General features: G+C 35.3%; 3 protein-coding genes across 8 annotated transcripts in view; 2 read left to right on the top strand and 1 right to left on the bottom strand.

Annotated features, from left to right (window-relative positions):
• Positions 1 to 3,799, top strand: part of LOC107657873 (alpha-N-acetylgalactosaminide alpha-2,6-sialyltransferase 5-like) — a 32,327-nt gene extending 28,528 nt beyond the window's left edge. For both annotated transcript variants that reach the window (XM_016446154.1, XM_016446153.1), the window contains exons 3-5: positions 858 to 1,267; positions 3,211 to 3,318; positions 3,449 to 3,799. In XM_016446154.1, the coding sequence (XP_016301640.1) occupies positions 858 to 1,267; positions 3,211 to 3,318; positions 3,449 to 3,671 (741 nt within the window). In that variant the 3' untranslated portion in view covers positions 3,672 to 3,799. The remainder of the gene's footprint in view (positions 1 to 857; positions 1,268 to 3,210; positions 3,319 to 3,448) is intronic.
• Positions 3,800 to 9,497: 5,698 nt separating this feature from the next.
• On the bottom strand, positions 9,498 to 15,210 carry LOC107657905 (deleted in malignant brain tumors 1 protein-like). 3 transcript variants are annotated; one of them, XM_016446204.1, is made up of 8 exons: positions 14,534 to 15,210; positions 14,299 to 14,337; positions 13,247 to 13,564; positions 12,852 to 13,163; positions 12,463 to 12,777; positions 11,508 to 11,657; positions 11,378 to 11,433; positions 9,498 to 10,823 (listed from the first exon to the last, which is right to left on the bottom strand). In XM_016446204.1, exons 1-7 carry the CDS (start codon positions 14,565 to 14,567, stop codon positions 11,396 to 11,398), a joined length of 1,206 nt encoding a protein of 401 aa, XP_016301690.1. In that variant the 5' UTR covers positions 14,568 to 15,210; the 3' UTR covers positions 9,498 to 10,823; positions 11,378 to 11,395. The 3 variants fall into 3 exon arrangements, with proteins under 3 accessions (XP_016301690.1, XP_016301689.1, XP_016301691.1); XM_016446203.1 differs by having other exon boundaries at positions 9,498 to 11,433; XM_016446205.1 differs by having other exon boundaries at positions 9,498 to 11,433; positions 14,299 to 14,334; positions 14,534 to 15,209.
• Positions 15,211 to 16,828: 1,618 nt separating this feature from the next.
• LOC107657904 (protein kinase C zeta type) overlaps positions 16,829 to 24,333 on the top strand; it is a 117,395-nt gene continuing 109,890 nt past the window's right edge. For 2 of the 3 annotated variants that reach the window (XM_016446200.1, XM_016446201.1), the window contains exon 1: positions 16,830 to 17,508. In XM_016446200.1, coding sequence (XP_016301686.1) covers positions 17,438 to 17,508 — 71 coding nt within the window. In that variant the 5' untranslated portion in view covers positions 16,830 to 17,437. Of the gene's footprint in view, positions 17,509 to 24,333 lie in introns of all 3 variants that reach the window. The other variant, XM_016446199.1, reaches the window with a different exon arrangement.

The raw sequence follows: 24,333 nt of genomic DNA, 5'->3' as shown, positions 1-24,333 counted from the left end.
AGCGTAGCAGATCTATTCCGCCAAGACCAAATACATTAACATTGTCATATCCATCACCATGCTAAAATCTTCAGAGCGTTGTCATGATTAAAATGATTATATGATTAAATGGAATAATAAAATGATTAAATTATTATAAATGAATGAATGAATGAATAAATGGAGAATAAATGAATATAAAAGAAAGGAAGTAAAACACAACACAAATGTGTGGTTGCTCTCTTTAAGAAACACAAAACAGCATTTAAGGGTCCTCAGATCCTTCAACATGGATCTAAATCATTCACCCACTATAGATTTATCCTTTCGTCTTTTGTCCTCATAATTGTAGCCTGTTCATAATTGTAGCTTTCAGATTTTATACAAAATTAGTACATCTTTTCTATGATGGACATGTTTTTCATTTCTTACAAAATTAGTACATCTTTTCTATGATGGACATGTTTTTCATTTCTGAATAAGAGTCATTTTGATATTTAATGTGGGGTGTAGAGTCAACAATGGGTAGTTTAACTGTGTGGAAGTAAAAAGGAAAAAAGGTTCATTATAAGACTTGAAAGTCTTGAAGAAAACTTTTATTATTATTTATTTGAAAAAATAGCAGTGAAGCAATTTTGTTTTAAAAATTGATTTTCTAAAAATTTAGAGCGAGTACAAAAACAACTTGACCCAGAACACACACACACATCAAATGCAAGGGAAGTATTTTAGTAAATTCTAATTAAGTTATTAGAGCTATTAGATTATACTTTATTGGATCATTTCAGAAAACATTTCAAAAGTGTATGAAACCAACTTGAATAAATTATATGTTGAACATTAAATCTAAAACTTCTCATCATTGTCTCCATCCTCAGCCTCTTAGGATGCAATGCAAAAGCTGTGCCTTAGTGACTAGCTCTGGTCACATGACTGGAAGTGGTCGAGGTGGGGAGATTGACCGCAAGGAGTGCGTCATCCGTATGAATGATGCCCCAACACAAGGCTACCAGAGGGACGTGGGCCAGCGAACGAGTTTGCGTGTGGTCGCGCACTCCAGCATGCAACGTGTGCTACGAAACCGCCTTGAGCTACTCAACTCCAGCCAGAACACCTTCTTTATCTTCTGGGGGCCTGGAAACTACATGCGACAAGACGGTAAAGGCCTTGTCTACAACAACCTGCATCTGCTGAAGCAGATGATGCCTAAACTACAGGTATACGTCATCTCGAGGTTAAAGATGCTGCATTTTGATGAGCTCTTTAAGAAGGAAACAGGGAAAGATAGGTGAGGATGGTAATGTTTTCTTTGTGTCCTAATCGCATTCTAAAGTAATGTTTCTTACCTAATCGCATTATCTCTCTTGATTTGTATCACTTGCTGCAAGATACTGTAGAAACTATTTACAGTACTTTGTTTTATAAGAGGACTCCTGCAGATCCTTATTTTATTGAGGTCATACAGTAATAAAAAAAGATTTTTTTTTTTGACATTTTTATGAAAAGGCAAATTTTGTTCCGTAAATGGAATACAAAAAAAAACCGACTTGACCCAGAAAGTCTTTATATTTATGACTCAAAACCTATTTTTAGTAAAATTAGGAATTTTGAAATTTGTAAAAATACCTTCAATAACAACATGAAACTATTTGCAAAACATTATTAGTTGTGTACACTCAGGTGTATTCAAGATGTATTTATTTTAGTAACTTTTAACTAACCACTTAAATTTTTTAGTTGTTGATCATATCATATTATTAGATTTTGAATCACTTGCTGCAAGACACTGTAGAAACTATATACTTTATTTTATAAGATATTGCTGTGTAGAATTTCACTGTTGTATAATATTGAATCAGCTACAGTATTATTATTTGAAAGACCAAATCAGTAAATTAAAAAAAAAAGTTACCAGATCAATCAATAAATAAATGATAGAAACTATTTAAAAACTTTATTTTCTAAGACCTTCTTACTATAGTATCATTGTATTTGTAAAACCAAATTAGCAAATTCAAAATGTATTTAATTAATTTGAATGAATGAATGATAAACAAATTAATTAATACATAAAATGTGATTATCTGTCTAGATTCTGTACCATTTGCTAAAAAACATTGTAGAAACTATATACTTTATTTAAATATATAAATGAAATATACAAAAATGTATATAAAATTATATACATTTATATATGAATATATAAATAAATCATTGATTATTTGCATTACTAGAAACTATTTAAAAACGATATACTTTATTTTATAAGACCTTACTATAGTATAATTGTATTTGTAAAACCAAACTAGCAAATTTAAAATGTAATGGATTTATTTGAATGAAGTAATTAATTAATTAATGATAAACAAATTAATAAATAAATAAAATGTGATTATCTGTCTAGATTTGAAATGATATACTTTATTTAAATATAAATAAATAAAAAATACAAAAATGTATATAAAATTATCTACATTTATATATATAATATAAACGTATATTGTAATATACGCTTTAATTTGTAATTTAGCTCAGGACTGAATTATAAAAAAAAAAAAAAAAAACGGTAAAAAAATTATATTTAAAGCTGAAGTGTGTAATTTTATTAACTGTAACAGCCATTGGCCAGACAAACTGTTTTTTTTTTTATCCACAGTGTTCACAGTTATCAGGAGGATAAACCTTCAACTGGTAAAAATATATAGTAGTTAATATTTATTTCCAAGAATAAAAAAATAAAATAAAATAGAGGAGCGTCATTTAAAGAGAGGTGGAAGTATTAACTTTAAATGCAGCATGGGGGGGTTGTTAACTAATGTGCAGACCACCAGAGCCTGCTGGAGGCTTGGTATCACTGGCCCACAGGGCACACGGCTTGGCATCAGTGCAGATTAAGGGTTAGGAGAGGATCAGTGCCAGCTGGAGACAGCTGCCAGCTGGGATGTACCCAATCAGACACAAACTGCTCAGGGCAAAATGCTCACATGTTCTTAAACTCTTGAGTTTTTTCTGTCTGTTTGTGGATCTTTTATCTCCTTTATCTCCTTATATCGCTCTTATCTCAATTCATCTCCCACTGTGAGTCATCTAAGACGTCCATTCAAACTAAAACATTGTAAACGCCAAATCTGGATCATGTGACACTGAAGTAATGGCTGCAGGGAACAGGGAACAGTGTCGTTTGATCATCACAGCTACATAGATGTGCTCTTTCTCTCTTGTGTTATTCAGAAAAAGGTCCAATTCATGGCTCAGCACGGGTTGGTTCACTATGGCGATTGCTGTGGAGATTTGTGACAGAATCGACGTCTATGGCATGATTCCTCCTGAGTTCTGCAAGTGAGACTTTCTTTTCCATATTCACCATAATGCTGTTGGATCACTGTTGTGTATACTGTGCTTTCATTCAAACCTCCTTGTATTTTGGTGGTTTATGACAATTTCAGTTACACGTGACTGTTCTTCTCAGGTCGCCTAAACTCGAGCTGTCAGTGCCGTATCACTACTACGAGCCTGCGGGGCCAGATGAATGTAAAATGTATCTCTCCCACGAGCAGGGCCGGCACGGCAGCCACCATCGGTTCATCACTGAGAAACGTGTCTTTGCCAACTGGGCACGTATGTTCAACATACACTTCTATCAACCAGACTGGAGACCGGCACCTGTTACAAAAAACAGCACAGACTCCTGAGGTTCAAACACTGGGGTGTTTCTCGGACTCAGAACCTCTGTGTCCTTTTGAGGACAAAACGTGAACATTTGAACTGGAACACATTATGAATGAAAGTTTTCAATGATGTTCTTTGTAGAGGATTGAAACAGCAAAGTCTAATTTTGCTGAACATTTTAATTGCATGAAAAAAAATTTCAAAGATTATGTTAAATGTGACAAGAACAAACAGTTTATTATTCACATTACTTATTAATTGTAACAGTATGATCCTCATTGGTTCGTAATTCAGAAAACTGGGTTACTGTATAATTATATCACATTTTCTGTTTCCAGAAATTGCTAGTTTGATATCTAGGCCATATTGTTCTTCGTGTGTAATTTCATTTAAATGATACATAGAGCTTCAATAATTTGTGCCACGTGGAGAGTGTCAAGCACATAATGTTACAAATGTCTTCTCTCAGTGGCATCCAAAGAGAACCATTTGCAAATTGTGCTTTTTCCAAATGACACTTTTATCATAGGGCCTCATTAGATTTGTCAGATTTAGTTTTTGTACATGTAAAAAAGATGCTTATCTCTTAATATAAAGCTGTAAATATAGCTAATACTGTAATGTTCTCAGTTGTCTTTACTCTAAATCAGAGGTTCCCAGAACGAGAATATTTTTTTTTCTCTTTTAACTAACTTTTTTTTATTTTCCTTGTCATATTGCTACATATATTTCATGTTTTAAGTTGACATTAACCAGCTTTAGTGAGTCATATGCTGAGTTACAAAAAAAGGTTAATAATCTATCCATAAGACCTTAAAAAGTGTAATTTTCAAATGGTCATAACTCAAGAACCGTGTACGTCACAAAATGATTCCTGATAAGACATAAAGCATTTATATTTATGGTTCCCAATACAGACATTTTGACTTTTTTAACATTAATGCGCCCTGGCACAAATGCTGAAACATTCCCACATATTACCAAAACCGCCAACTCTGACCAAGACAGCATGACCTTTAGAGTGAGGGACAGCTGTCTTTGTTTTGTTGGTGTTGTTTTTTTTTTTTTGCAATTCCACGCTGCTCTTCCTTCAATTCCCATTACAAAGGTTGTGTGAGAGCATATCGACTTGCTGCCTGAAACGCTGTTCATTTTACCTTTACAGCTGGAGGTTGGGGCCAATGTGGAATGCTAATGGTGTGACATTCTGTGTTCTTGCTCAGGCTTATGGGAGCTGCTCTGGTCTAATGGGATATCATGCTATGAGTTCTGCTTATTCGCAGTGGCCGGTGAATGTGCCTAGCACAACAACGACTGTCCCTCAGGAAGTCTAGGGAAATTGGAGGGCTTTAAAGGACGCGGGAGTCTGTAAATGAGGCTGGCCTTTGATTCAGCTCTGCTGGCTGCTACTGTAATCAGTCACCCGAGGCAACACCGTGATTACGGATGACCTTGGATCAGGCAGGAGGCCTGAATAAAATAAACGTTTCGACTTGGATCCGTCTTGCATTCTCAGTTTTTTTTATAACCTGCGGCGTTTACAAATGTCCTCTGCTTTATCTCAATATATAAAATATGCCGTAGAATGCTTTAACAAAACATTACCATGCATAATCTCAATATGTTACAAATATTTAACCTCATTTTCTAAACGTATACAAGCACAGATTCTTTAAAAGATTGATCAATTGTTGTTGACTCAAGGTCAGTACTGCCATCTAGTGGCACTGTTAGTACATATTCCGCTTTTCTAGTTGTAACCTGGGGCACGTTCAAGCTCAAACCGGTGTGCACCATTTTTCTACGGTTTCCGGTTTGAACGACATGTTTCCTGGAAACGGTGTGCAACGGGGTTTGAGATGCGTTTTCTCTTGTTTGGTGGGTGTGTCAAACATGTCAGCCCAATCAGCAGCAGCATGTATATAAACCACGAGGTATTAAAGAGACAGCTGGCACAATGTAATTAACATCAAAATAAATTCACAAGAGCAAGTATATTGTTTGCACATGTTTATTTACATTAAAGGCAAAATAACTAAAATAATAAGAGCACAAGTATAGATCTGGAACTTCTTTAAGTCTGTCTAAATATCATTTGGTAATTGCAATGTCTTCTATTGTGTGCTAAATACTGATTAATGTAACATAAAAATACTATACATATTTATATATTTTGCTATTGTATTATGGAGTGACACGTTAATAAACTTTTCTATACCCCTCTGTAACAGTGATTGTTCAGGGCTGCAGTGAACTTACAGCAGTAACATTGCTGATATAAATCTAATAACAATAATCTAGTAATAATTTTATATATACACGTTACTCATTTATTTAAATGTAACATATTTTGCTACACCATCAGTAATTATTTTTGCACTTAGAATCTTTTTTTCTTTTAATCTCCATTAAATAAATAAATAAAAGGAAAGCTTTTTAGACAGAAAATAAAAAATCTAAGGGGTTTGCGGTTCATAATCCTGAGAAAATAATTACTAATGAGTTATTTATACTTTATTTTTATTTTTAATTAACTTTATTTAAATTGTATGTATAGCCTACTAACATAAACGATAGTCAGAGAAATGTTTATTCACAGTATATAGGCTAATAGGTAACACATTTTACAAAGTTTAACTGGTTGAATAATGCATAAATAAAATAAAACGAATCAATCAAACAAATAAATAAATAAAATTATTAAAATTATAAAATAAAAAATCTAAGGGCTTGTGGTTGATAATCCTGAGAAACTAATTACCAATGAGTAATCTTATTTACACTTTTCTTATTTTTAATTATCTTTATTTTGTTTTATTTTAATTATATGTATACTAACATAAACGATAGTCACAGAAATGTTAATTCACTGTATATAGGCTAATGGGTAACACATTTGTGACCCTGGACTACAAAACCAGTCATAAGTAGCACGAGTATATTTGTAGAAATAGCCAACAATACATTGTATGGGTCAAAATGATCGATTCTTCTTTTATGCCAAAAATCATTAGGATATTAAGTAAAGATCATGTTCCATGAAGATATTTTACATTTACTACCGTAAATATATCAAAACTTAATTTTTGATTAGTAATATGCATTGCTAAGGACTTAATTTAGACAACTTTAAAGGCGATTTTCTCAATATTTAGATTTGTATTATTTAATTAAATTTGTTTTTTTTTTGCACCCTCAGATTCCAGATTTTCAAATAGGCCTAGCTGTATCTCGGCCAAATATTGTGCTATCCTAACTAACCATACATCAGTGGAAAGCTTATTTATTCAGCCTCTCAGATGATGTCCAGGGTCACATTTTACAATACAATAAAATAAAAAATTAAGTTAAATATAAATATCAATGAATTAATGAATTCGTGTCATTCAATAAGGTTCATCACCAATTGATGTCCGAATTGGTTGCGTTGCGGAAGCGCGTCACATTGTTTACAACTCAAACGGATACGGGTTATTTGTAGGCGTCAGCATAGCCACGAATTCCTCAGCGTGACTTAATATCAACCACAATGTCTGTTTTATCTGCTTATGTATTATATTAATGTGTCACATATTCAAAGCGAGTCAGAGCATTGCAAACAAGGTTAGTGTGCTATTCATAACTGCAAATTTACGTCACTGCACAGAAATAAAGTCACGAGTTAACCAAATGCGTCTATATAAAGAAGTTCCAGATCTATACTTGCGTCTATATTATAGGAGATACTATATATGGAATAATAGTTTCTGTTTTTGATGTATGATTTGAAAATAACATTGTATTGATTCGTTTAGTAAAGTTTTTTTTTGTTACCATTGAATTAGGCTACTAAACAAATTCCACAGACCTGAAGTATTTACAGTACAACAGAGGCTATGCCTAATATTGAGGACATTAAATGAGTACATATATATGGAATATTTTGCAAGACAGTGTTGCAAATATAGTATCAAATATATGATTAAAAAATATCACAAATCTCCTAGTCAAGATAATGTATCTCAATAAAGTTTCGTTGCCACTGCTGAAGAAGTTACACCGTGTTCTATGTCATAAAGTTCATTTTCGGTTTCACAGAAAATTAAGTATTTCATACGGAAAACCAGACGCTGTCGTTCAGTTTAAGTTATGACAATGTTGAGCAGTAAATCCAACGAGGAGATCAGATGGATGCTGGATGATTATGGAATAAAACATGGTCCTGTGGTCGGTAAGTTAATAGTCACTGTAATCAGAATGGGGTTGTTGCATACTATTATTTTATTTTATTTAAATGTGTTTTTAATTAGTTTTTTTTTGTATCGTATTGTTTTCATTTTAATTGTAGTTAATGTTTTAGTAATCTTGTGTTTTGTCATTTTAATCATCATTTTTATGTCTGCATAGTTGTCTTGTCTACATCGTTTTTGTTCATTTTAATTTCAGTTTTATTTGAGCTGTTTTAGTACATCAAGTTAAAAATAAATGTAAATGACAAGTGTTGCTTTGGTAACTAGCTGAATTTTTTAAATTCTTTATTTCTGATAACGTTTATTTTACTTCAAGTATCCTTAGCCCTAGTCTACTATAATAATCCTGGGTTGTTTTTTCTTCTTTTTATTGTCCTGCATATGATTTGTGTATATTAATTTAAACAGATTCCACCAGAGCCCTTTACGAGAAGAAGCTGAGAGAAGCCATGACTAAACACAGAAGAACTAAAGCTCAATCCAACAGGTCATTTTACAGGGAGGAGGGTAATTCAACACAAAACACGAGCATCTAGATGTAATGCCATATTACACCAATGATTTGAACTGATTACACTTTTGCCTTACAGAGGATGTCACCTATGTTCAGCATCGCAGACCTGTGAGTACTAACACCTATTAAAACTAGTTTCAGACTTGTTTCCATGAATACATGAATAATGTTGCATTTGTGTTCATTTAGCAACGATACGTTGATGTGATCGACAGGTAAGTCAGTCTGAATATTAAAGCAGTTTAAATCATGTTATGCTAAAATACTGAAACTAACAAGCTCCTTTTGTTTTATTAGAACGTGGTCCGATTATAGAGGGATGGACTACATAGATGAGTAAGATGGCTTTTTTTGTGTAGAATTATGCTGAAAGTGTCACCATCAGGGGAATTATTATTTTTATTAATTGAATGCATGAATTTATTTTGAAGGCCTGCCATATATAGGACTCAAGCTCCTTACCGTAATATGTCACAAGCAAGAAACTTGCCACCAGAATCTCAAATCCAGAAAACACCAGAGAAAAGTTCATCAGGCTTAGTCCCAGTCTGGCTACAGTTTTTAGTGTTTCTGATCATATCTGGTCTTCTGTACTTGGTTTTTATAAATATGGAATCAGCAGAGCCTGTCAAAAGCCTGATGTAGATTCCGTGTGATTAAACAGAATCTTACATTTCTAAAACAAGCAAATATTCAGCACAATAGATGTGATTTTTAACATATTGTAGTGTTTTAAGTTCTTAAATGTTGGTTACTTTGTGTGTGAGGTTTTATCAAAGTAATAGCCTGACACTGTACTCATTTGTGAAAATGAAGGTAGTGGGTGCTACAGGATGCACCTGTTGAAAAGATGACTTTTATGATCTTTTATTTTGTTCCTTGGTCAAGATACAACAATTGCCCACTGTAATGCTGCAGTACATTTTACAGTACTGTATTTTTAGTCATTTCTTGGGCTCATAACAGGTTGGTATATCACAACTTGACTACTACTAGAAAACTTCAAAGCTTTTTCGTATGAATTACACAAACATATTTTAAAGGATAAAGTTACTGAATTAAGTCTTCATTATTTTACAATAGGTAATAAGCTGATTTTCCATTGTAATATGTCTGAAAGTATCATTTTTGGATTTGGGTCGTACTCTGAATTATGTATTTGAATATGCTGGAGCCAAATGAAATGAATGCCAGAACTGATTGTTTCTGGCGTTTTGTGATTTAAAAACTACAGGTTTGATTAAAAGGAACCTTTTAGATACATATCAAATGATTTTTTTTAACAGTAAAAACACTATGCATGTCAAAATTGTGATTTTTGTTTTTAATGGCAAAATAAAAGTCTACAAATTTTATTACACGTACCAAAAACTGCAACAAAGCTACAACCATTAACTCTCCACATTACAAGACATGGATGTAACAGGAAGTGACGGCTGTGTTTTCACTCAACTTTTTTAATATTATTTGAGCATTTTGCTCATTTACTATTGTTTTTATGGGTACAAAACATGTATAAATGCAAACTGAACAAGCCTATCTGGGTTTGTAATCTTTCAGTCTACATATGACTCGGTTACATTTCGCTTTTCCTTTTAAATATGGAGTGTATATACTGTACTGTAGTGTTCGCAGCTGGTTTCTTGGCTTCACTAGACAATAGTAGTGCTGCTTCAAGTATTTAGTGTATGCCTATAATTCACACTACAACCTTTATTACTATTACTGTTATCAATTATTGTTTATATTTGTAAATACAGGGATTATTTCCTGTGCTGTTTTAGAAATGTGTCAGAGGATTTGTTCTTTTGTCCGTGTAAGCATCCCATCAGATCTAGTGTATAATGCGTTCAGAGAGCCCACTTTCATTTCAAAAAGAACAATCCAGGTAAAAACACTTAATTAATTAATAATACTTTCATATCCCTGTAGTGACCTAATGCAAAAGAGGTTGTTCTTAGGCTGTCTGTCCCACCTGTAATTAACCAAACATAAGAACTATAGTAGAAAAACAATACATCATTTTAAATTATAAAGCCCCTTGAAGAATACAAAGAAAAAAAAAAGAAAAACATTTCAGTTTTACAGTCTTTACCTGCAACAATATGGGAAGACCTCAGGATGGGTCAGGCATGGTACCTCCAAAAACTAAAAAGCCCTTTTTAACCTTGTTAGTGCAACAGCTTGTGTTGTAATGTCACCCCTCTTCAAGTCTAGTGATGTCAGCATTTACTTTCAAAGAAATTTTTTTTTCCATCTCTAGTAACATCTCCAGAAAAACCTCCAACCAATGACAATGGAAATGTTTCTCTGTGACTGACAGAGAATGGCAGCTAGTAAGAAATGGTGGTTTCTGTGGTTCTTCAAACTTCGATCTTCCCTTTGGTTTGGACAGGCCACTGAAACACCAACAAGTCACCAGTTTCTAGTTGCTGAAAGAAAACAAAAAAACATGCAAAAATCAGCACATGGATGTTACTTTTTTACATCATGCCTTCATTACTTTCTGATTCATTGTCCCGTGCCTGTGCTTTTTCTCTCCTAAAGTAATACTGAGCAATAAAAATGTATTTGTACTTGTTTAAACTAGAGTTTAAACTAGAGTTTTAATGCCTTCACACAAGTACTCATCAATATGGGTGTCTACCGTTTCATTTCCGATTGTGAAACAATAGCCCAGACCAGAATTTCCACCTTGTAGACAAAGCGCATGTGTAAGCTGCATGTACATTGTATCGGGCTGTGTGTGCACATTTTATCATGTACTGTGCTGCTGACAAAATTTTCGTCATGCGCAACCTACACATACCCTAGCGTAAGCATAAAAACTGAAGCATACTTTGGGCTTTATTCAAGTCTTAGTGCTTGTTGCCACAACAGATACAATTCACAACTCGTCGTGTTGTGCCTGATTAGGAAAAAACTATCCCTCCTCAAAAAAAACCAACACACAAAACAAATAAAAACAAAAAACAATTCACATGACCTTCTTTTAGAACTTCCATTACTTGATTGTCAAGGCAATGTATGTGTTGTCAACACCTGTAATCAAAATATAACCCGTCAGTAAAATAAACGCAAATTATTAAATAGTTTTTGAATTCACAGTTACTCACAGGTCCTGCTCTCTCGCTCCAGTTCAGTGGGTTTGCTCACTCTCTTGCAGTACACTTTGGCAACAATCAGAATGGCACACGTGGCCACCACAAACGTCAAACTGGACACCAGTAAACTGATGAACACCGGGCTCATCACCGGATCTACTTCTGACATTTCAATAAAACAGCAAACCAAACTAATGTCCTTAAAGGTGTAATAAAACAGAAAAAGCGACAGATCACAGATATTTTCTTCAGTATTGTGAAGTACATCCAAGTGTATAGCAGCCTGTTCCCACCACGGAGTAAAAAAGGTAATTGCAACTTTTTAAATCTCAGTTTATATCTCAATTCTGACTTTTTTTCCTTAGAATTTTAAATTTTTAAATTCTGTTTTGAATTTTTGTAAAAAAGGTAATTGTGACTTTTATCTCTGATTTTTTTCAGGGTTCATATCACGCAATTCTGATTTTTTTCCCTCAGAATTCTGAGTTTACATCTCACAATTGTATTCTTGTAAAAAAATGTAATTGTGCATTTTTATCTTGCAAAATAGTCTGACTTGTGAGATAAAAAGTTTTACTTTATTTTGTGGTGGAAACAACCTTCCATACGAGTGTGATGAATTATTGTAAAAAACAAACAAACATTTAAATCAAAGAAACATACATGGATGAATATGAATTATTTAGTAAATAAATGGAATATAAAATGTGAAATTTAATTTCATGCGAACTTCAAAGGAACTGTTGCTTTTATCCTGAATTACAATGACTCTTTGTGCCTTTTGTTCCATTGGAACCAATGGAGCTACGATCAACTTAAAGGGATAGTTCATCCAAAGTAAGCAGATAAATATCAAATTTTCATTTTTGGATGAACTATCCCTTTAAGCTTACGTTGCTTTTAGGAAACGCAGTCCAGGCAATTTTAAACATCCCAAGTCCCCCTGGGCTGGAAGCGCACAACTCACCTCGAATAGAGATGGGTAAAGGCTGACTCTCCCTCGAGATAAATGTGCGCTCTCCAGTCTGGACCTTGTAGAGACAGCAGTAGTAGCCCTCATTATTGGACTGGGCATTGGAGAAGGTAAAGGTGACGGAGGGAGCGAGGGCTGGCAGAGAGTGCCGGACGGTTCCATTGGGCCTGATGAGCCGCAGCTGAAAGGATCCTCCTGGATACTGAGGCTGCATGGAGCAGGTGACGTTAAAACTATGGCCCCGGATGACCCAACCCGGCCGGGCCTCAGGAGACGTGTTGTACCAGATTTGGGGAGTGTGAATCTCCACTGAGAATAAGAAATAAAGGTCAGTCTGAGACTTTTTGCACTCCATTACAAGTTTAGCAGCAGATGTGACTTACAGACTGTGATGTTAATGAAGTTGCTGTGTGGAGAAAATCCTGAGGGAGAGTTTCCCAGTTTGGTGTGTATCCTGTAGAGACAGCTGTAGCTGCCCTGATGGGAGATTTCTGAGTCTGACAGAGTCAGATCCACCGTCATTTGTCTGGGATCTGCTCTCTGGGTCACTAGCGGAGTGTCCACACCTCTTTTGTACAGATGGAAGTCAATGACGGACTGCCAGTATGGGGCAGTGCATTTAAAGTGAACAGCCTCTCCGGCCGAATAGGTGTAGAAGCGAGACTGAATTGACAAGGTGGGTGCTAGGAGTTTTCCTTGTTGGAGAAAAAATTATGAACAACTACAAACAAACACGGGATGCGTAAAATCAATTAAAAAATTTCAAACGCTCTCGTACCTGTGCACTCCACTCCAGCATCCTCACTGTGCATACACACATCATCATTGAGGGTGCGTTCACACAGATCCAGGGCAAACTCGTCACCCGAGCATTTCACATTCCTCCACAGCACTTCTCCACCGGCCCGTCCGAAACGAGCGCTGCCTGGAATGTCCAACACGAAGCCACAGTCGAGCTCTCTACAAACCACTGCGGCATCCTCCAGATCCCAACCACGCTGGCACACGGTGCCCCACTGATGCCCATGACGCACCTCCACTCTACCCGAGCACCGCTCACCTGCTTTTTCATTCACAAGTCTGGTGATCGGGTCGTCTGTGGAAATAATGGGAATGAACCAGTGTTGTTATCCTTAGCTGAAAGTAAAACTATTTCAACTACCAGAAATGATGACTACTAAAGCGGAAATAAAATAAAATATAAAACAACAAAAATCTATAAACTTAATAAGCTAATATACTAGAATTACTAAAAGTTAGATTATAAACTGACATATTGAAATAAAGCTAAATAGAAATATAAAAAACCCAAAACTAATAAAAACGACAAAAGCAGATAGCAAAATGACTAAAACTAAAATGAAAATATAAAAATAAAAGCTAATTCAAAATATTAATAAATACTATAATTGCATGCTTATGAATGAATCAAATCCATATTTTTTTATTATTGATCAGTGGCTTAGAATAGTGCTTTTCAAAGTCCACAGAAAACCCCCCACACCAAATTAATACAATTGTTTTGTTTTTTTTACTTTCAAATTAGATATAATTTTTTTCTTTAGTTTTTTAAACTAAATATTTAGTAGTCACTTAATATAAAGTATATATCTTCCAGAGATTAATTTACTACAGTAATTTAATTTTGCATGTATTTTAATTTGAAATGTATCTTCGGTTATGCTTAATTTATTTCTCACACAGTATAAATAAGTCTCTATACATTGAAAATAATCTGCTTTTATAATTTAAGAAGGGGACAATCATATTTGAGTGTCCCTGACATATAAAACCCCTACTGTAGACAATATCATAAAGTCAGTAACTCACCAAAGGCTTGAACATCTTCAACAGTAACAGTGCATCCTGCTAAAGAAGTCAAGTTAAAGGCACGTTATACTCTTGACATATTCATTCTAAAATTCAGAAATATTTCGCATGTTTGTAGGCTTTTTGGTTATTTGCAACTGTGCATGGATCAAATGTACCATGGTTGCAGCTGCTGACAATGTTCAGGTCTCCTATAATACATATTTTTAATAAGAAAGGAATACATGTTACTAACCAAGCATTACCAGGCCCAGAAGGATCCTCGACATTGTAGATTTCCCATGTAACGCAAGTGCCAGGGCTTTAGGCTATTTTAATATCTAAATGTCTCTGTCAATATCAGCAATCCAAAAGCCGAGAGGAGGACCAGGAGCAAGTTGATGCATAGCACTTCAGTCTACTCAGCTAGCTGGCTAACTAGCACTTCTCAATGCATAAGTTGTTCCTGTTCACCTCCATGTAATTGATACAAATACATTATCTATCATAACTCATGCTTCAAAGCATAGGCTAATAGTCGATAGTAGCAAATAGCACATAACAATTTAGTCACAAAAGCTGTAGAACCGGACGGCTAATATGCTAACGTTGCGCTAAAGTAAAGAGAGCGAGATAAAAGAAATACCGATGTATTTGCAAAGCATAATCGAGTAAATCTGTAGTCAGTAATGCTTTGTGGGTTGGTGTTCGGTATTCCCACAAACAGCGTGATAATAATGCAGACTGGCGATGTCCCATTTCGTAAACGACTCGTTCTTTTGAATCGGATCTTTTCAATCAACCGCTAAAACCAAACCGAATCAACGGAACGAAACGACTCACAAGAGCGTTTGCAGTGAAGCGAGGATTTGACTGATGGATGGTGCGTGAAGTTACTTTTGATTGTATGTCGGGTTTAATAATTTAATTATTAAATTACAGCTAATATTTACATAAAAAACTGTTAATCATACAACATGTACATGAATGTAAGATTGTCGTAAATGCAAATTCTATTTAGTTTCTAAATGACTCATTCTCATGTGCTGAAACATGGCAAATGACTCATTAAATTACATGACCACCCTTATTAATAAACGTAATAAACAGCATGTATTGTAATGCACACGCCACGCCAGAGTGTCAAGGACTACGTGATGGCGTACGACGTTACGTCGGACGCACAAGAATCACGGCCTGTGGTCCAATGTGCACGCTATCCATGCTAAATTCTATGTAAAAGTAATTTCAAGACTATTTAGGGCAGACAGGGTGGATAGTATGCACATCGGGACGCAGGGACGGAATTGTCTTTTTAACTGATTCTTTGAAATGAACTGTTCATGTGAGTCGATTCGCGGTAATGAGTCAGACGTTCCATTATTCAGATGAGAAGAATGTATTGTAGATGTTTTTACTGTTCTACGACGTTGCGCAAGATCTGCGCACAACAACGTTCACGCTATTTTTTGCTTAAAACGCCGCAAGGCTTAAAACAATGTTAGGCTTAAACGTGGAAAAACTTAAATTTTAAAATAAAAAGAAACCTTAAAATTTAACGACGCCATAAATCTAAATAGCCTATCGCTCAGCTATGAGATCTACAGTAGCCTACTACAATTTTATGAATCAAAATGACAGTTAAAATATCACAAATAGTATTAGCTGGAACATTAGAACCATAACTTTTATAATAAGGGTTGGCGAACAGTTTTGACAACTATTCAGGGGGTAAGAATTTATGTGAATAAGCTTGTAGCGACATCAAGTGGATAAAATGAGAATTACAACACTTACAGCTTTACCTTTAACTGTCCATTCATCCTCCCCAAATTTTGTTACAGTATTCATTAATCTTTGTTAAAATTAATTAATAAAAATAGAACTGTTCAGTGTTTGTCAGTATTAGCTCAGGTCCAACTTTACAACAGATATTTTAATAATGTATTAATATATACGTGAAATGAACAAATAGGCTTCAATAAACAAACAAACAAATATAAACTTATTGTAAAGTGCACCTGATATCAAGACATTGACGTTTGCAGACAGTACAATTTTACAGAAGCTAAAGCATAAATATATAAAACATGAATTTAGAAAAATAAAATAAAATAATTTTCCCCACTCAAAGTGGGAGTCAAACAAGACTTCAAAGTGTGAATGATATATTTGTCATGCAAATATGTTTGTGAATTAAACCAGAAAACATAAGTTCAACGGCTCTTGCTTGTCCTTGTTCGTTTCATGTTCCCTATTCAAATCGTGCAACTTTTAAATAATTTCCCTCATTTTAAGTGGATGCTAAATTCACATAGTTTAAATATTGTGACCTTGGACCAGGTTATCACTTCAATGATATTCCTCGTTAATATAATAATTAAAAAATTATATTATTAAAAAATAATATTAAAATAATTTAATAACAATATATAACATACTCAAAATGCACTTTTAACGTCGACCAAAACAGGTTTATTCTACTCTTTTTAACCAAATGGTAAAATCTACATCTTTCTTGAGTAGTGCAAGTTTTTAGCCCATTCACGTGCATTATTCCGTTTCTTCTCTCACCGACCTACTTCTGTTTAATTGGATAAGCATCAGTCTCTACCTAGAGAGAGAACGAGAGCGAGACCGGCTGGACCCACAAACCGTTGTCCACCTGCAAATAACGCGTTCATGGAATCTGCACATTCCTCGCTGACGTCACGGCGGATGGAATACTAGAACAAACGTCGCGACTCGCGCGAAACAAGCTGTCGCGCTCTTCTGTTATGCTGTTATAAAGTGCACTTTGGAACATTTCCTCGCGACAGCGCTACACGCGCGGAATGTCCCACGGAAGCGCAGGCGAACAACAGGTGGATTCCGAGGCCAAGCCAGACCTGGAAGTAGCCATACTTCTGTGTCTCTCTCCGCCCCTGTGAGTAACCATAGCAAAGACACCGTAAAATCCAGCGTACCGGAAAGAAGCTGAATAACACGCTCGCGATATGGATCATTTCGGCGGTGACGCGACATTGGGAGCATTACGGACAAGATTGACCACTCACACAGTTTATTCGGGATTATGTCACTTTACATCTGATATCGTCTTCTGATACACAGAGGCTGTGTTATTTCTATAAGAGAGTGTTTGTATTCTTTTGGAGTTATCATGCCTGTCAGTAACGGATCGATGATGGATTTGCCCTCGGAATATGTGAAAGTAAAGGCCCATTACGGAGGGTGAGTGTTGTAAACTTTTACAGGGTTAATGTTTTAAAGCTGGCCTGCTGTGTTGTGGCGTCAAAGGTCGGAATATGCCCGGCGTTTGGCAGTTTAATGTAAGCAGAACATGTTTGCAAACGCACTTCACTCCCACACCTGACAAACTTTGACATCCTTGAATGTTTGAATACTTTTTCAGCATAAGATCGTTTTTAAACAGCATATTTTGTGTTTTAGAGACGTTGTCAGCTGAGGCATTTTACAACAATTGCAGTTTACAATATTAGACATGTCGTAAAACATCCAGGCCTTTTCTTGCCAATAGTAAGAAATTACATTTCAATTTTTAATATAGGCCTATTATTAATCTCTTAAATATGAAATGTTGCAAATGATTTTTAAAGGTGCACTTAGTTATGATAATTAAAAAGTTTTACAAATAAAGAAATGATCAATATTTTTGACAAAAAAAAACAAAACATTGAAAGTATGAAAACTCAAAGCTGATGGGTGCCACCATATTGATTATCACATGACATAGCCATGCCATACAATTGACCAAGTTACTGGTATGTTTTGACCAGCTAAAAAAAAACCCCACTTACTGAGTGCGTCTTTATGCAATATGAAATATTGTTGTGGGCTGAAGGTTGTGCTCTTATTGCCACTTGTTGCTCAACACACCTCTCTTGTTATATTATATATAATATGCTGTTGCATACTTCTTTGAAGAGGATTTTTATTAAGGCAAGTTTCAGTCTTCATAATTCATAAAAAATAATCTTCTAGATTACTTATAAAAATACCAAAAATGCCACACATGACTTGAATTGACTGGGCTGGTTTTGACCCCCACTGTGGCTTCTTACATTATACATTTTTTTTAAATAACAGTTAATTGTTTTTCTTCTTGATGATACTCCACTGCCTTTAAAATCTAGGCTATATATTTTTGTTTAGATGTTCTTGGCTAAAAGTGGCCATGATGTAAGCAGTCAGGAGAGTGTGAGATAACACAAACACGCACTGTCTGCATACATCACTGTGAATCATTGTTATTAATCACATCGTCACTCAAAGACGAACAGCTTCAGAACACAGCGGGTGATATCGCCCACCCTTTAGTCAACAATGTGAATGATACAGATTCATTTCGAAACCTCAGTGTCTAAGTCGTAATAGCATTCTTAAAGGGAAAGTTCCACAAAAAGAAAATAGTCTTGATTTACTCACCCTCATGTTGTTCCAAACCTGTATGGGATTCTTTCTTCTGCTGAACACAAAAGAAGATATTTCAAAAATGTTGGTAACCAAAGAGTTGCTGGTAACCATTAGAAAAAAATACTGTGGAAGTCAATGGCTACCAGCAATCGTTTGCTTACCAACATTCTTTTGTGTTCAACAGGCGAAATAAGTCCATACAGGTTTGGAATAACTTGAGGGTAAGTAAATGATTACTTTTTTAACTAAAGTAAAAAAATTTTTTGATGAATAATGAAAATAAAATTCTTTAATTATTTATGAAAATTCTGTCATTTACTCATTCATTTCTTTTGGTGAACTATCCCTTTAAACTTATCTTGGTGACAACTGGTAGTAATATTAACTTTAGCACTATGAATTAGAGGAGAGCGTACCAATCAAATTTGGCCGTTTATGTAATATTTATGCTGTTTTACATGAGGAAAAATGAAATCAGCTTTGCATGATTGGATTTTACTCTCTTTGTTTGAAATGTAGTATTTAACTTCATGACTTATTTGAGTAGTCAAATAATGAGGAACATAGATTCTTCACTTTTTATTATATTAATAGTCATCGGCTGGTTGTTTTAAAAAATATGAATATTGTATAAGCATTCCGTAGATAAATGCATGAGATAATGCACCATAACTCATTTTTGGACATAAATGTGCTTTGCATATTATGTCCTGCTGGCTTGGTGGGTGGAGATACAGTAGACCTTTGATTCAAAAGCACAATTACCTGATGGCGTGCCAGCGAACCTGCTATAGGAAGTGAAGAGTTCCTCCGTGTCTGTGGAAGTGTGAATTCCTCTCTTACATGAGTGTGTAAAGAGCTCTCCGAATTTGGGTCAGGCTTTTCGGAGTGTTTTGAAAGCCTTGGTGATTTCCACTTCTAAAAATATTTTGGAGGAAGTTAACACCAGGCGGGACAGAAATCTTGGTGACTGGCTGACAACCTGAGCCAGGCAGTTGCCTAGCAACAAGTTATAAGCCTCAATAATGGCTTTTTTTCACAGATCCCAGGCACTATTTATTCGAGCACAGGCTTCTAGGTTTCAGTCCAAGACGTTTCATTGTTGAGCAATCAAGAAAGAGATTAGACTCGTTTTAAATAGCTCATCTCAGAGGGGGGAATTGCTGGATCCTCAACATTGTTGACCCTGTTAGTCACCTGAAGGGTCACATTTTGTAGCTTTGTACATTTTGAATAGGCAGAAGTTTGTCATGCTGGTAGAAAGTGCTTTAAGCTGTTTTACCATGCATGCATAAAATGTCCCTGTTACCTGACAGATACTGAAATTGGTGTGTCATTGACAGCCCTAGGCGATGCAAGCAGCTCAAAAGTGTCAGGGGAGAGGCCTGGACATTTTTTTTAGCCAGTCAGAAAAGCTTTCTGCTTGTCAGTCATTTTACAAGTTTAGGGAATTTTTCAGTGGACTTTAGTTTTTTAGAACAAACAATAAAACACTGTTCAAAGTTTGGGGTCGATACAATGTTTTTAATGTTTTTCAAAGAAGTCTTTTTATGTTCAACATTATCATTTGTTTGATCAAAAATACAGTAAAACAGTAATATTGTGAAATATTATTACAATATTTTAATATCTGTTTTCTTTTTTAATATAATTTAATATGTAATTTATTCCTGTGATGACAAAGCTGAATTTCCTGCATCATTACTCCAGTCTTCAGTGTCACATGATCCTTCAGTAGTCATTCTAATATGCTGATTTGATGCTCAAGAAACACTTCTTATTGTCAATCTTAAAAACAGTTGTAATGCATAATATTTTTGTGTAAACCGCAGTCATTTTTCTTTTAGGATTCTTTTAATTGAAAGTAGAACAGAACAGCATTTATTACATTGCGAATATCTTTACTGTCACATTTGATGCATCTTTGCTGAATAAACATTCATTTTCTCAAACTAAATTATGATTTTGCTAAATTATAATGGTTCTTTCACATAATTAACTATAAACAAACCATCAGTTTAATATCTCGGCAATACACTGAATCATTACCTTTGAACAATGACAGAAAAAGTGTGTAAACACACTTTACTGAACCATCAGCAGCCTGTCATGCCAAGAGAGAATTGAACTTGGCAAGTGTTTCTTATTTCCATTTCCACTGCTGGACTTTAGCCCAGGACTCAGGAGGTTTAGAGAGATTTGATTTGCTATAGCGACCCCACAGACAGCACTGTAGATAATACTCACTGGTCATAAATCACTAGCATAAGGTGAAACCACAAGTTAAACTTTATAATGTTATCACAGTTATCATCTTACCAGGGACATTGTTTTTTTTTTAATGTAATTCATTTATGTGAGACGTCTGAGTGCACTTCAGACATGTAGTCTGAACTCGCTGAGAACAAAATGAGTTTGAATCTTAAATTCTCTGAACTCTGTGTTTGTATTCTAAACTTTCAGTGCTAAGTTTAGAGCACAGTGACATAGCACAGACTTAACATCCTAAGCCTTTCTCTTCATGCAAATCTAGTCTGTGTGAATTGGAATATACTGTATATCCAGTGGTGAACCTAATGATACTGTTCTCTGTAGACAGGGCGTTGTTTAAATTCACTGAGCTCCATCTCTCGTGTGGGCTTTCTCAGGGTCTAGTTGTACTATTTCAGGTGGGTTTTATGGTTGAGTCTGGTAAGTCGATCAGAAATGAGCAGGGTGTGTTCATGATGATTCAGCCTGTGCACATGAGCCACAGCTGTTACCCAAAACTGCACTGCTCATCCAACATTTTTTATGACAAAAAAGAGTCAGGCCACACATTGTACTGTAGTGTCTATTTACTATGAAACCGAAGATTTAGTTCTAAAAAGAGTTTCAGAATTTGCCACAGTTCTGGAGCCTCTGTTCAGTTAGGGAATTTTGACAGTCTTTTTGTTACAGTATAATTTTAGAATTAAGCAATAATTAATTGTTTTTGAAAAAAGTCTGTTATCAAGGCTTCAATTTATTTAATCAACTTAAACTAAAAACAATAATATTGTTTAATATTATTACAATTGAAAGTAAATATTAATAAAATATCTATGGAAGAAAATTAATGCCATATGTCTTTAAACAAAAAAGCATGTTGAATAGCACTTACTGAAAAAATAATGCATTGCATTAACAGTGCTTGCATTTTAATTGCTTGCATTTTTATGTCCTGAAATTTAACATAGTTGTTTATTTAAGCTGTGAATATTTCAAATCAAAATATTTCACACACATTTTCATAATTAAAAATTCAATAACTCATATTCACCTTCCAGAAGTCACTTCCAAAATATTCAGTCTGGTTAAAAATACGATGTATAATATTCGACAGGAAAATTTCGGTCCATTTTATTTCACTTTCCAAATTCGCTTCCACAAATTCAGTGGTTAAAATTCGGCAGAAAATTCGCCATTGCACATCCTGGAGCTGCAGGAATAGCAGTAGAGCACCGATGCACGATCTCCATCTGCTGTCAGTCGCTCACCAACAGGTGGCGCAAGCGGCTGTTGATGAAGACCAAAGCAACAAGTGGATTAAGTCATTCATTCACAAAAACTGATCTGCAGAAATGAAGCATCGCTAAGTAGAAGTTTTGATTATCGGGGCTAGTATAAACGTGGAAAAGCTGAGTGTGTATATGTTTAATTTAACATCTTTGCTGTTTCCCATAGCCTACATGTAAGCAGCGTTCTCTACCACAAAGGAGATTATAATGCTATTTTACCCAACGCTGAAGTACAGAACTAACATTACATCTGAGGAAGACATATATTGCCTTCGGTTGCTTAGTTTCCATAACTTTGTAGCATGGCTTGTGTGACGCTGTGCTGTAATACTGGGGTTCCCCTCATACGTCACACTCCAGGATTCCCCAACAACGTGTAACTGCGGCTCCGTGAACTAATACAGTGATATAAGACCTCAGATCTCAGAATACACTTTATTGATGATCATGTGAACTATATACTAGGGCTGTCAAAATGACTGAAAAACTAAATTCGAATTTTCTACTTAAATATTATCAAAATTCGAATTATATTCGAATTTAAAAGGCATAATTTCAGTTAGGGGGAAAAAGCATTAAGCTTCTCTCCTGAGGCCACAAGAGGGCGCATCGAGCAAAATATTATGCACGTTTTTTCAAAGCGTAATAAAATAACATGACTATCTTTGAAAAAAAGTTAGTCGTGCTGGGCGGTATGACCAAAAATTTATATCACGGTATTTTTCAAAATTATACCGGTTTCACGGTACATGACGGTATTTTTTTTTTCATGCAGGACCGGGTGTTAACCATATTTTCTACTGATTGAGAGAGGAAATACTGCAGTATATTGACTTAGAATGCCCTATTTTACTGTCATGATGAGTGAATATTGTCAAAAAATACCACACTAAATAGTGACTAAACACGACCCCTTTTAATGTTAACCAGGAGTCACTCATTTATAATCGCGGCATCGTCTGATAAAATCAACATGCATCTACACTAAAGAGCGGCTATGCGGTTGTTTTGGCTATATTACTTTTTTGTCTCATGCAACGCACTGCCTGCGTCTGAGTAACAAACTAAAAAAACAGTTTTGTACTCATTTTTTGACGAGTCGGCTGCGGTGGATCGCATCTCGTGCGCCACTGATAAGGCTGCCTGACGGCTGACGCAGACCTTAAATTCAAATGCAACATTTTTGCATTCGAATGTGAATTTTTTTTTTTCAGCCCTACTATACACAGGCAAGCAAATGAGGCCAGAAGAACGCAATGCGCTGCATTTTCTTTATAATTGCTTCCCTTACCACTGATCTATAGAGTCAACAGTAGGGCTGTGCGATTTGGGGGAAAATATCAAATTGCGATTTTTTTGACAGATATTGCGATTGCGAATTAATTTGCGATTTTTAAATTTGCAAAGTCAAGCTTCAGCTCAATATTGTCAATAATGTGCAGCACAGTATGGCTATCATTACCCTGCTGAAAAAAAAACAATAGAAACTATCACATAAATTCTTATAGTTTCCATTAAACCATTACAAAATTCCTTTTTGTTTTGAAGTGGAAAATGTGCTGAATGTTTCATTTCATCCAAGTGAAATTAGCAAGCAGTTAGACTGAATTTACATTTGTTTTAAACGCGGAGCCAGGCGCGTGTCGACACAGGTTGCGCGCGTGCGTCAAGCCTCATCCATACTGCCAGATGCGCTCGTGAAGATTTGCGGTGCGGAGCCGGGTGCGAGTATAAACGAGCATTACGAGACAGGCTGCGTGAGTACGGCAAGCATGAACGGCTCGTCCGTGATGTGGGATTCGCGCCGCGTAGGGCAGAGAGGAGCGAGTATGAGAAGCATTCACAGACACAGGCTGTGTGTGCGCTCTTCTGAATTGGGAATAGCCAACTTTATTTCAAAATTTCACATTCACATTTCAATTCAGTGTGTTGCTTGCTGTTTCTTTGTAAATTATTTGTCAAATTTACTAGCAATTTGAGTAAAAAAAAGTTTCAAATGAAATCCTACACTGTTTCGATGTACAGGTTTCTGAGAGTGTGTGTACATGTATGAAGCAATTTGTGCCGTGAAAATAGTGTATTA

Source organism: Sinocyclocheilus anshuiensis, unplaced genomic scaffold, assembly GCF_001515605.1.
Source record: "Sinocyclocheilus anshuiensis isolate Anshui unplaced genomic scaffold, SAMN03320099.WGS_v1.1 scaffold107, whole genome shotgun sequence".
NCBI lineage: Eukaryota > Metazoa > Chordata > Actinopteri > Cypriniformes > Cyprinidae > Sinocyclocheilus > Sinocyclocheilus anshuiensis.
Note: the sequence above shows the minus strand (reverse complement) of the source record. Positions and strands in the feature narration are given on the sequence as shown.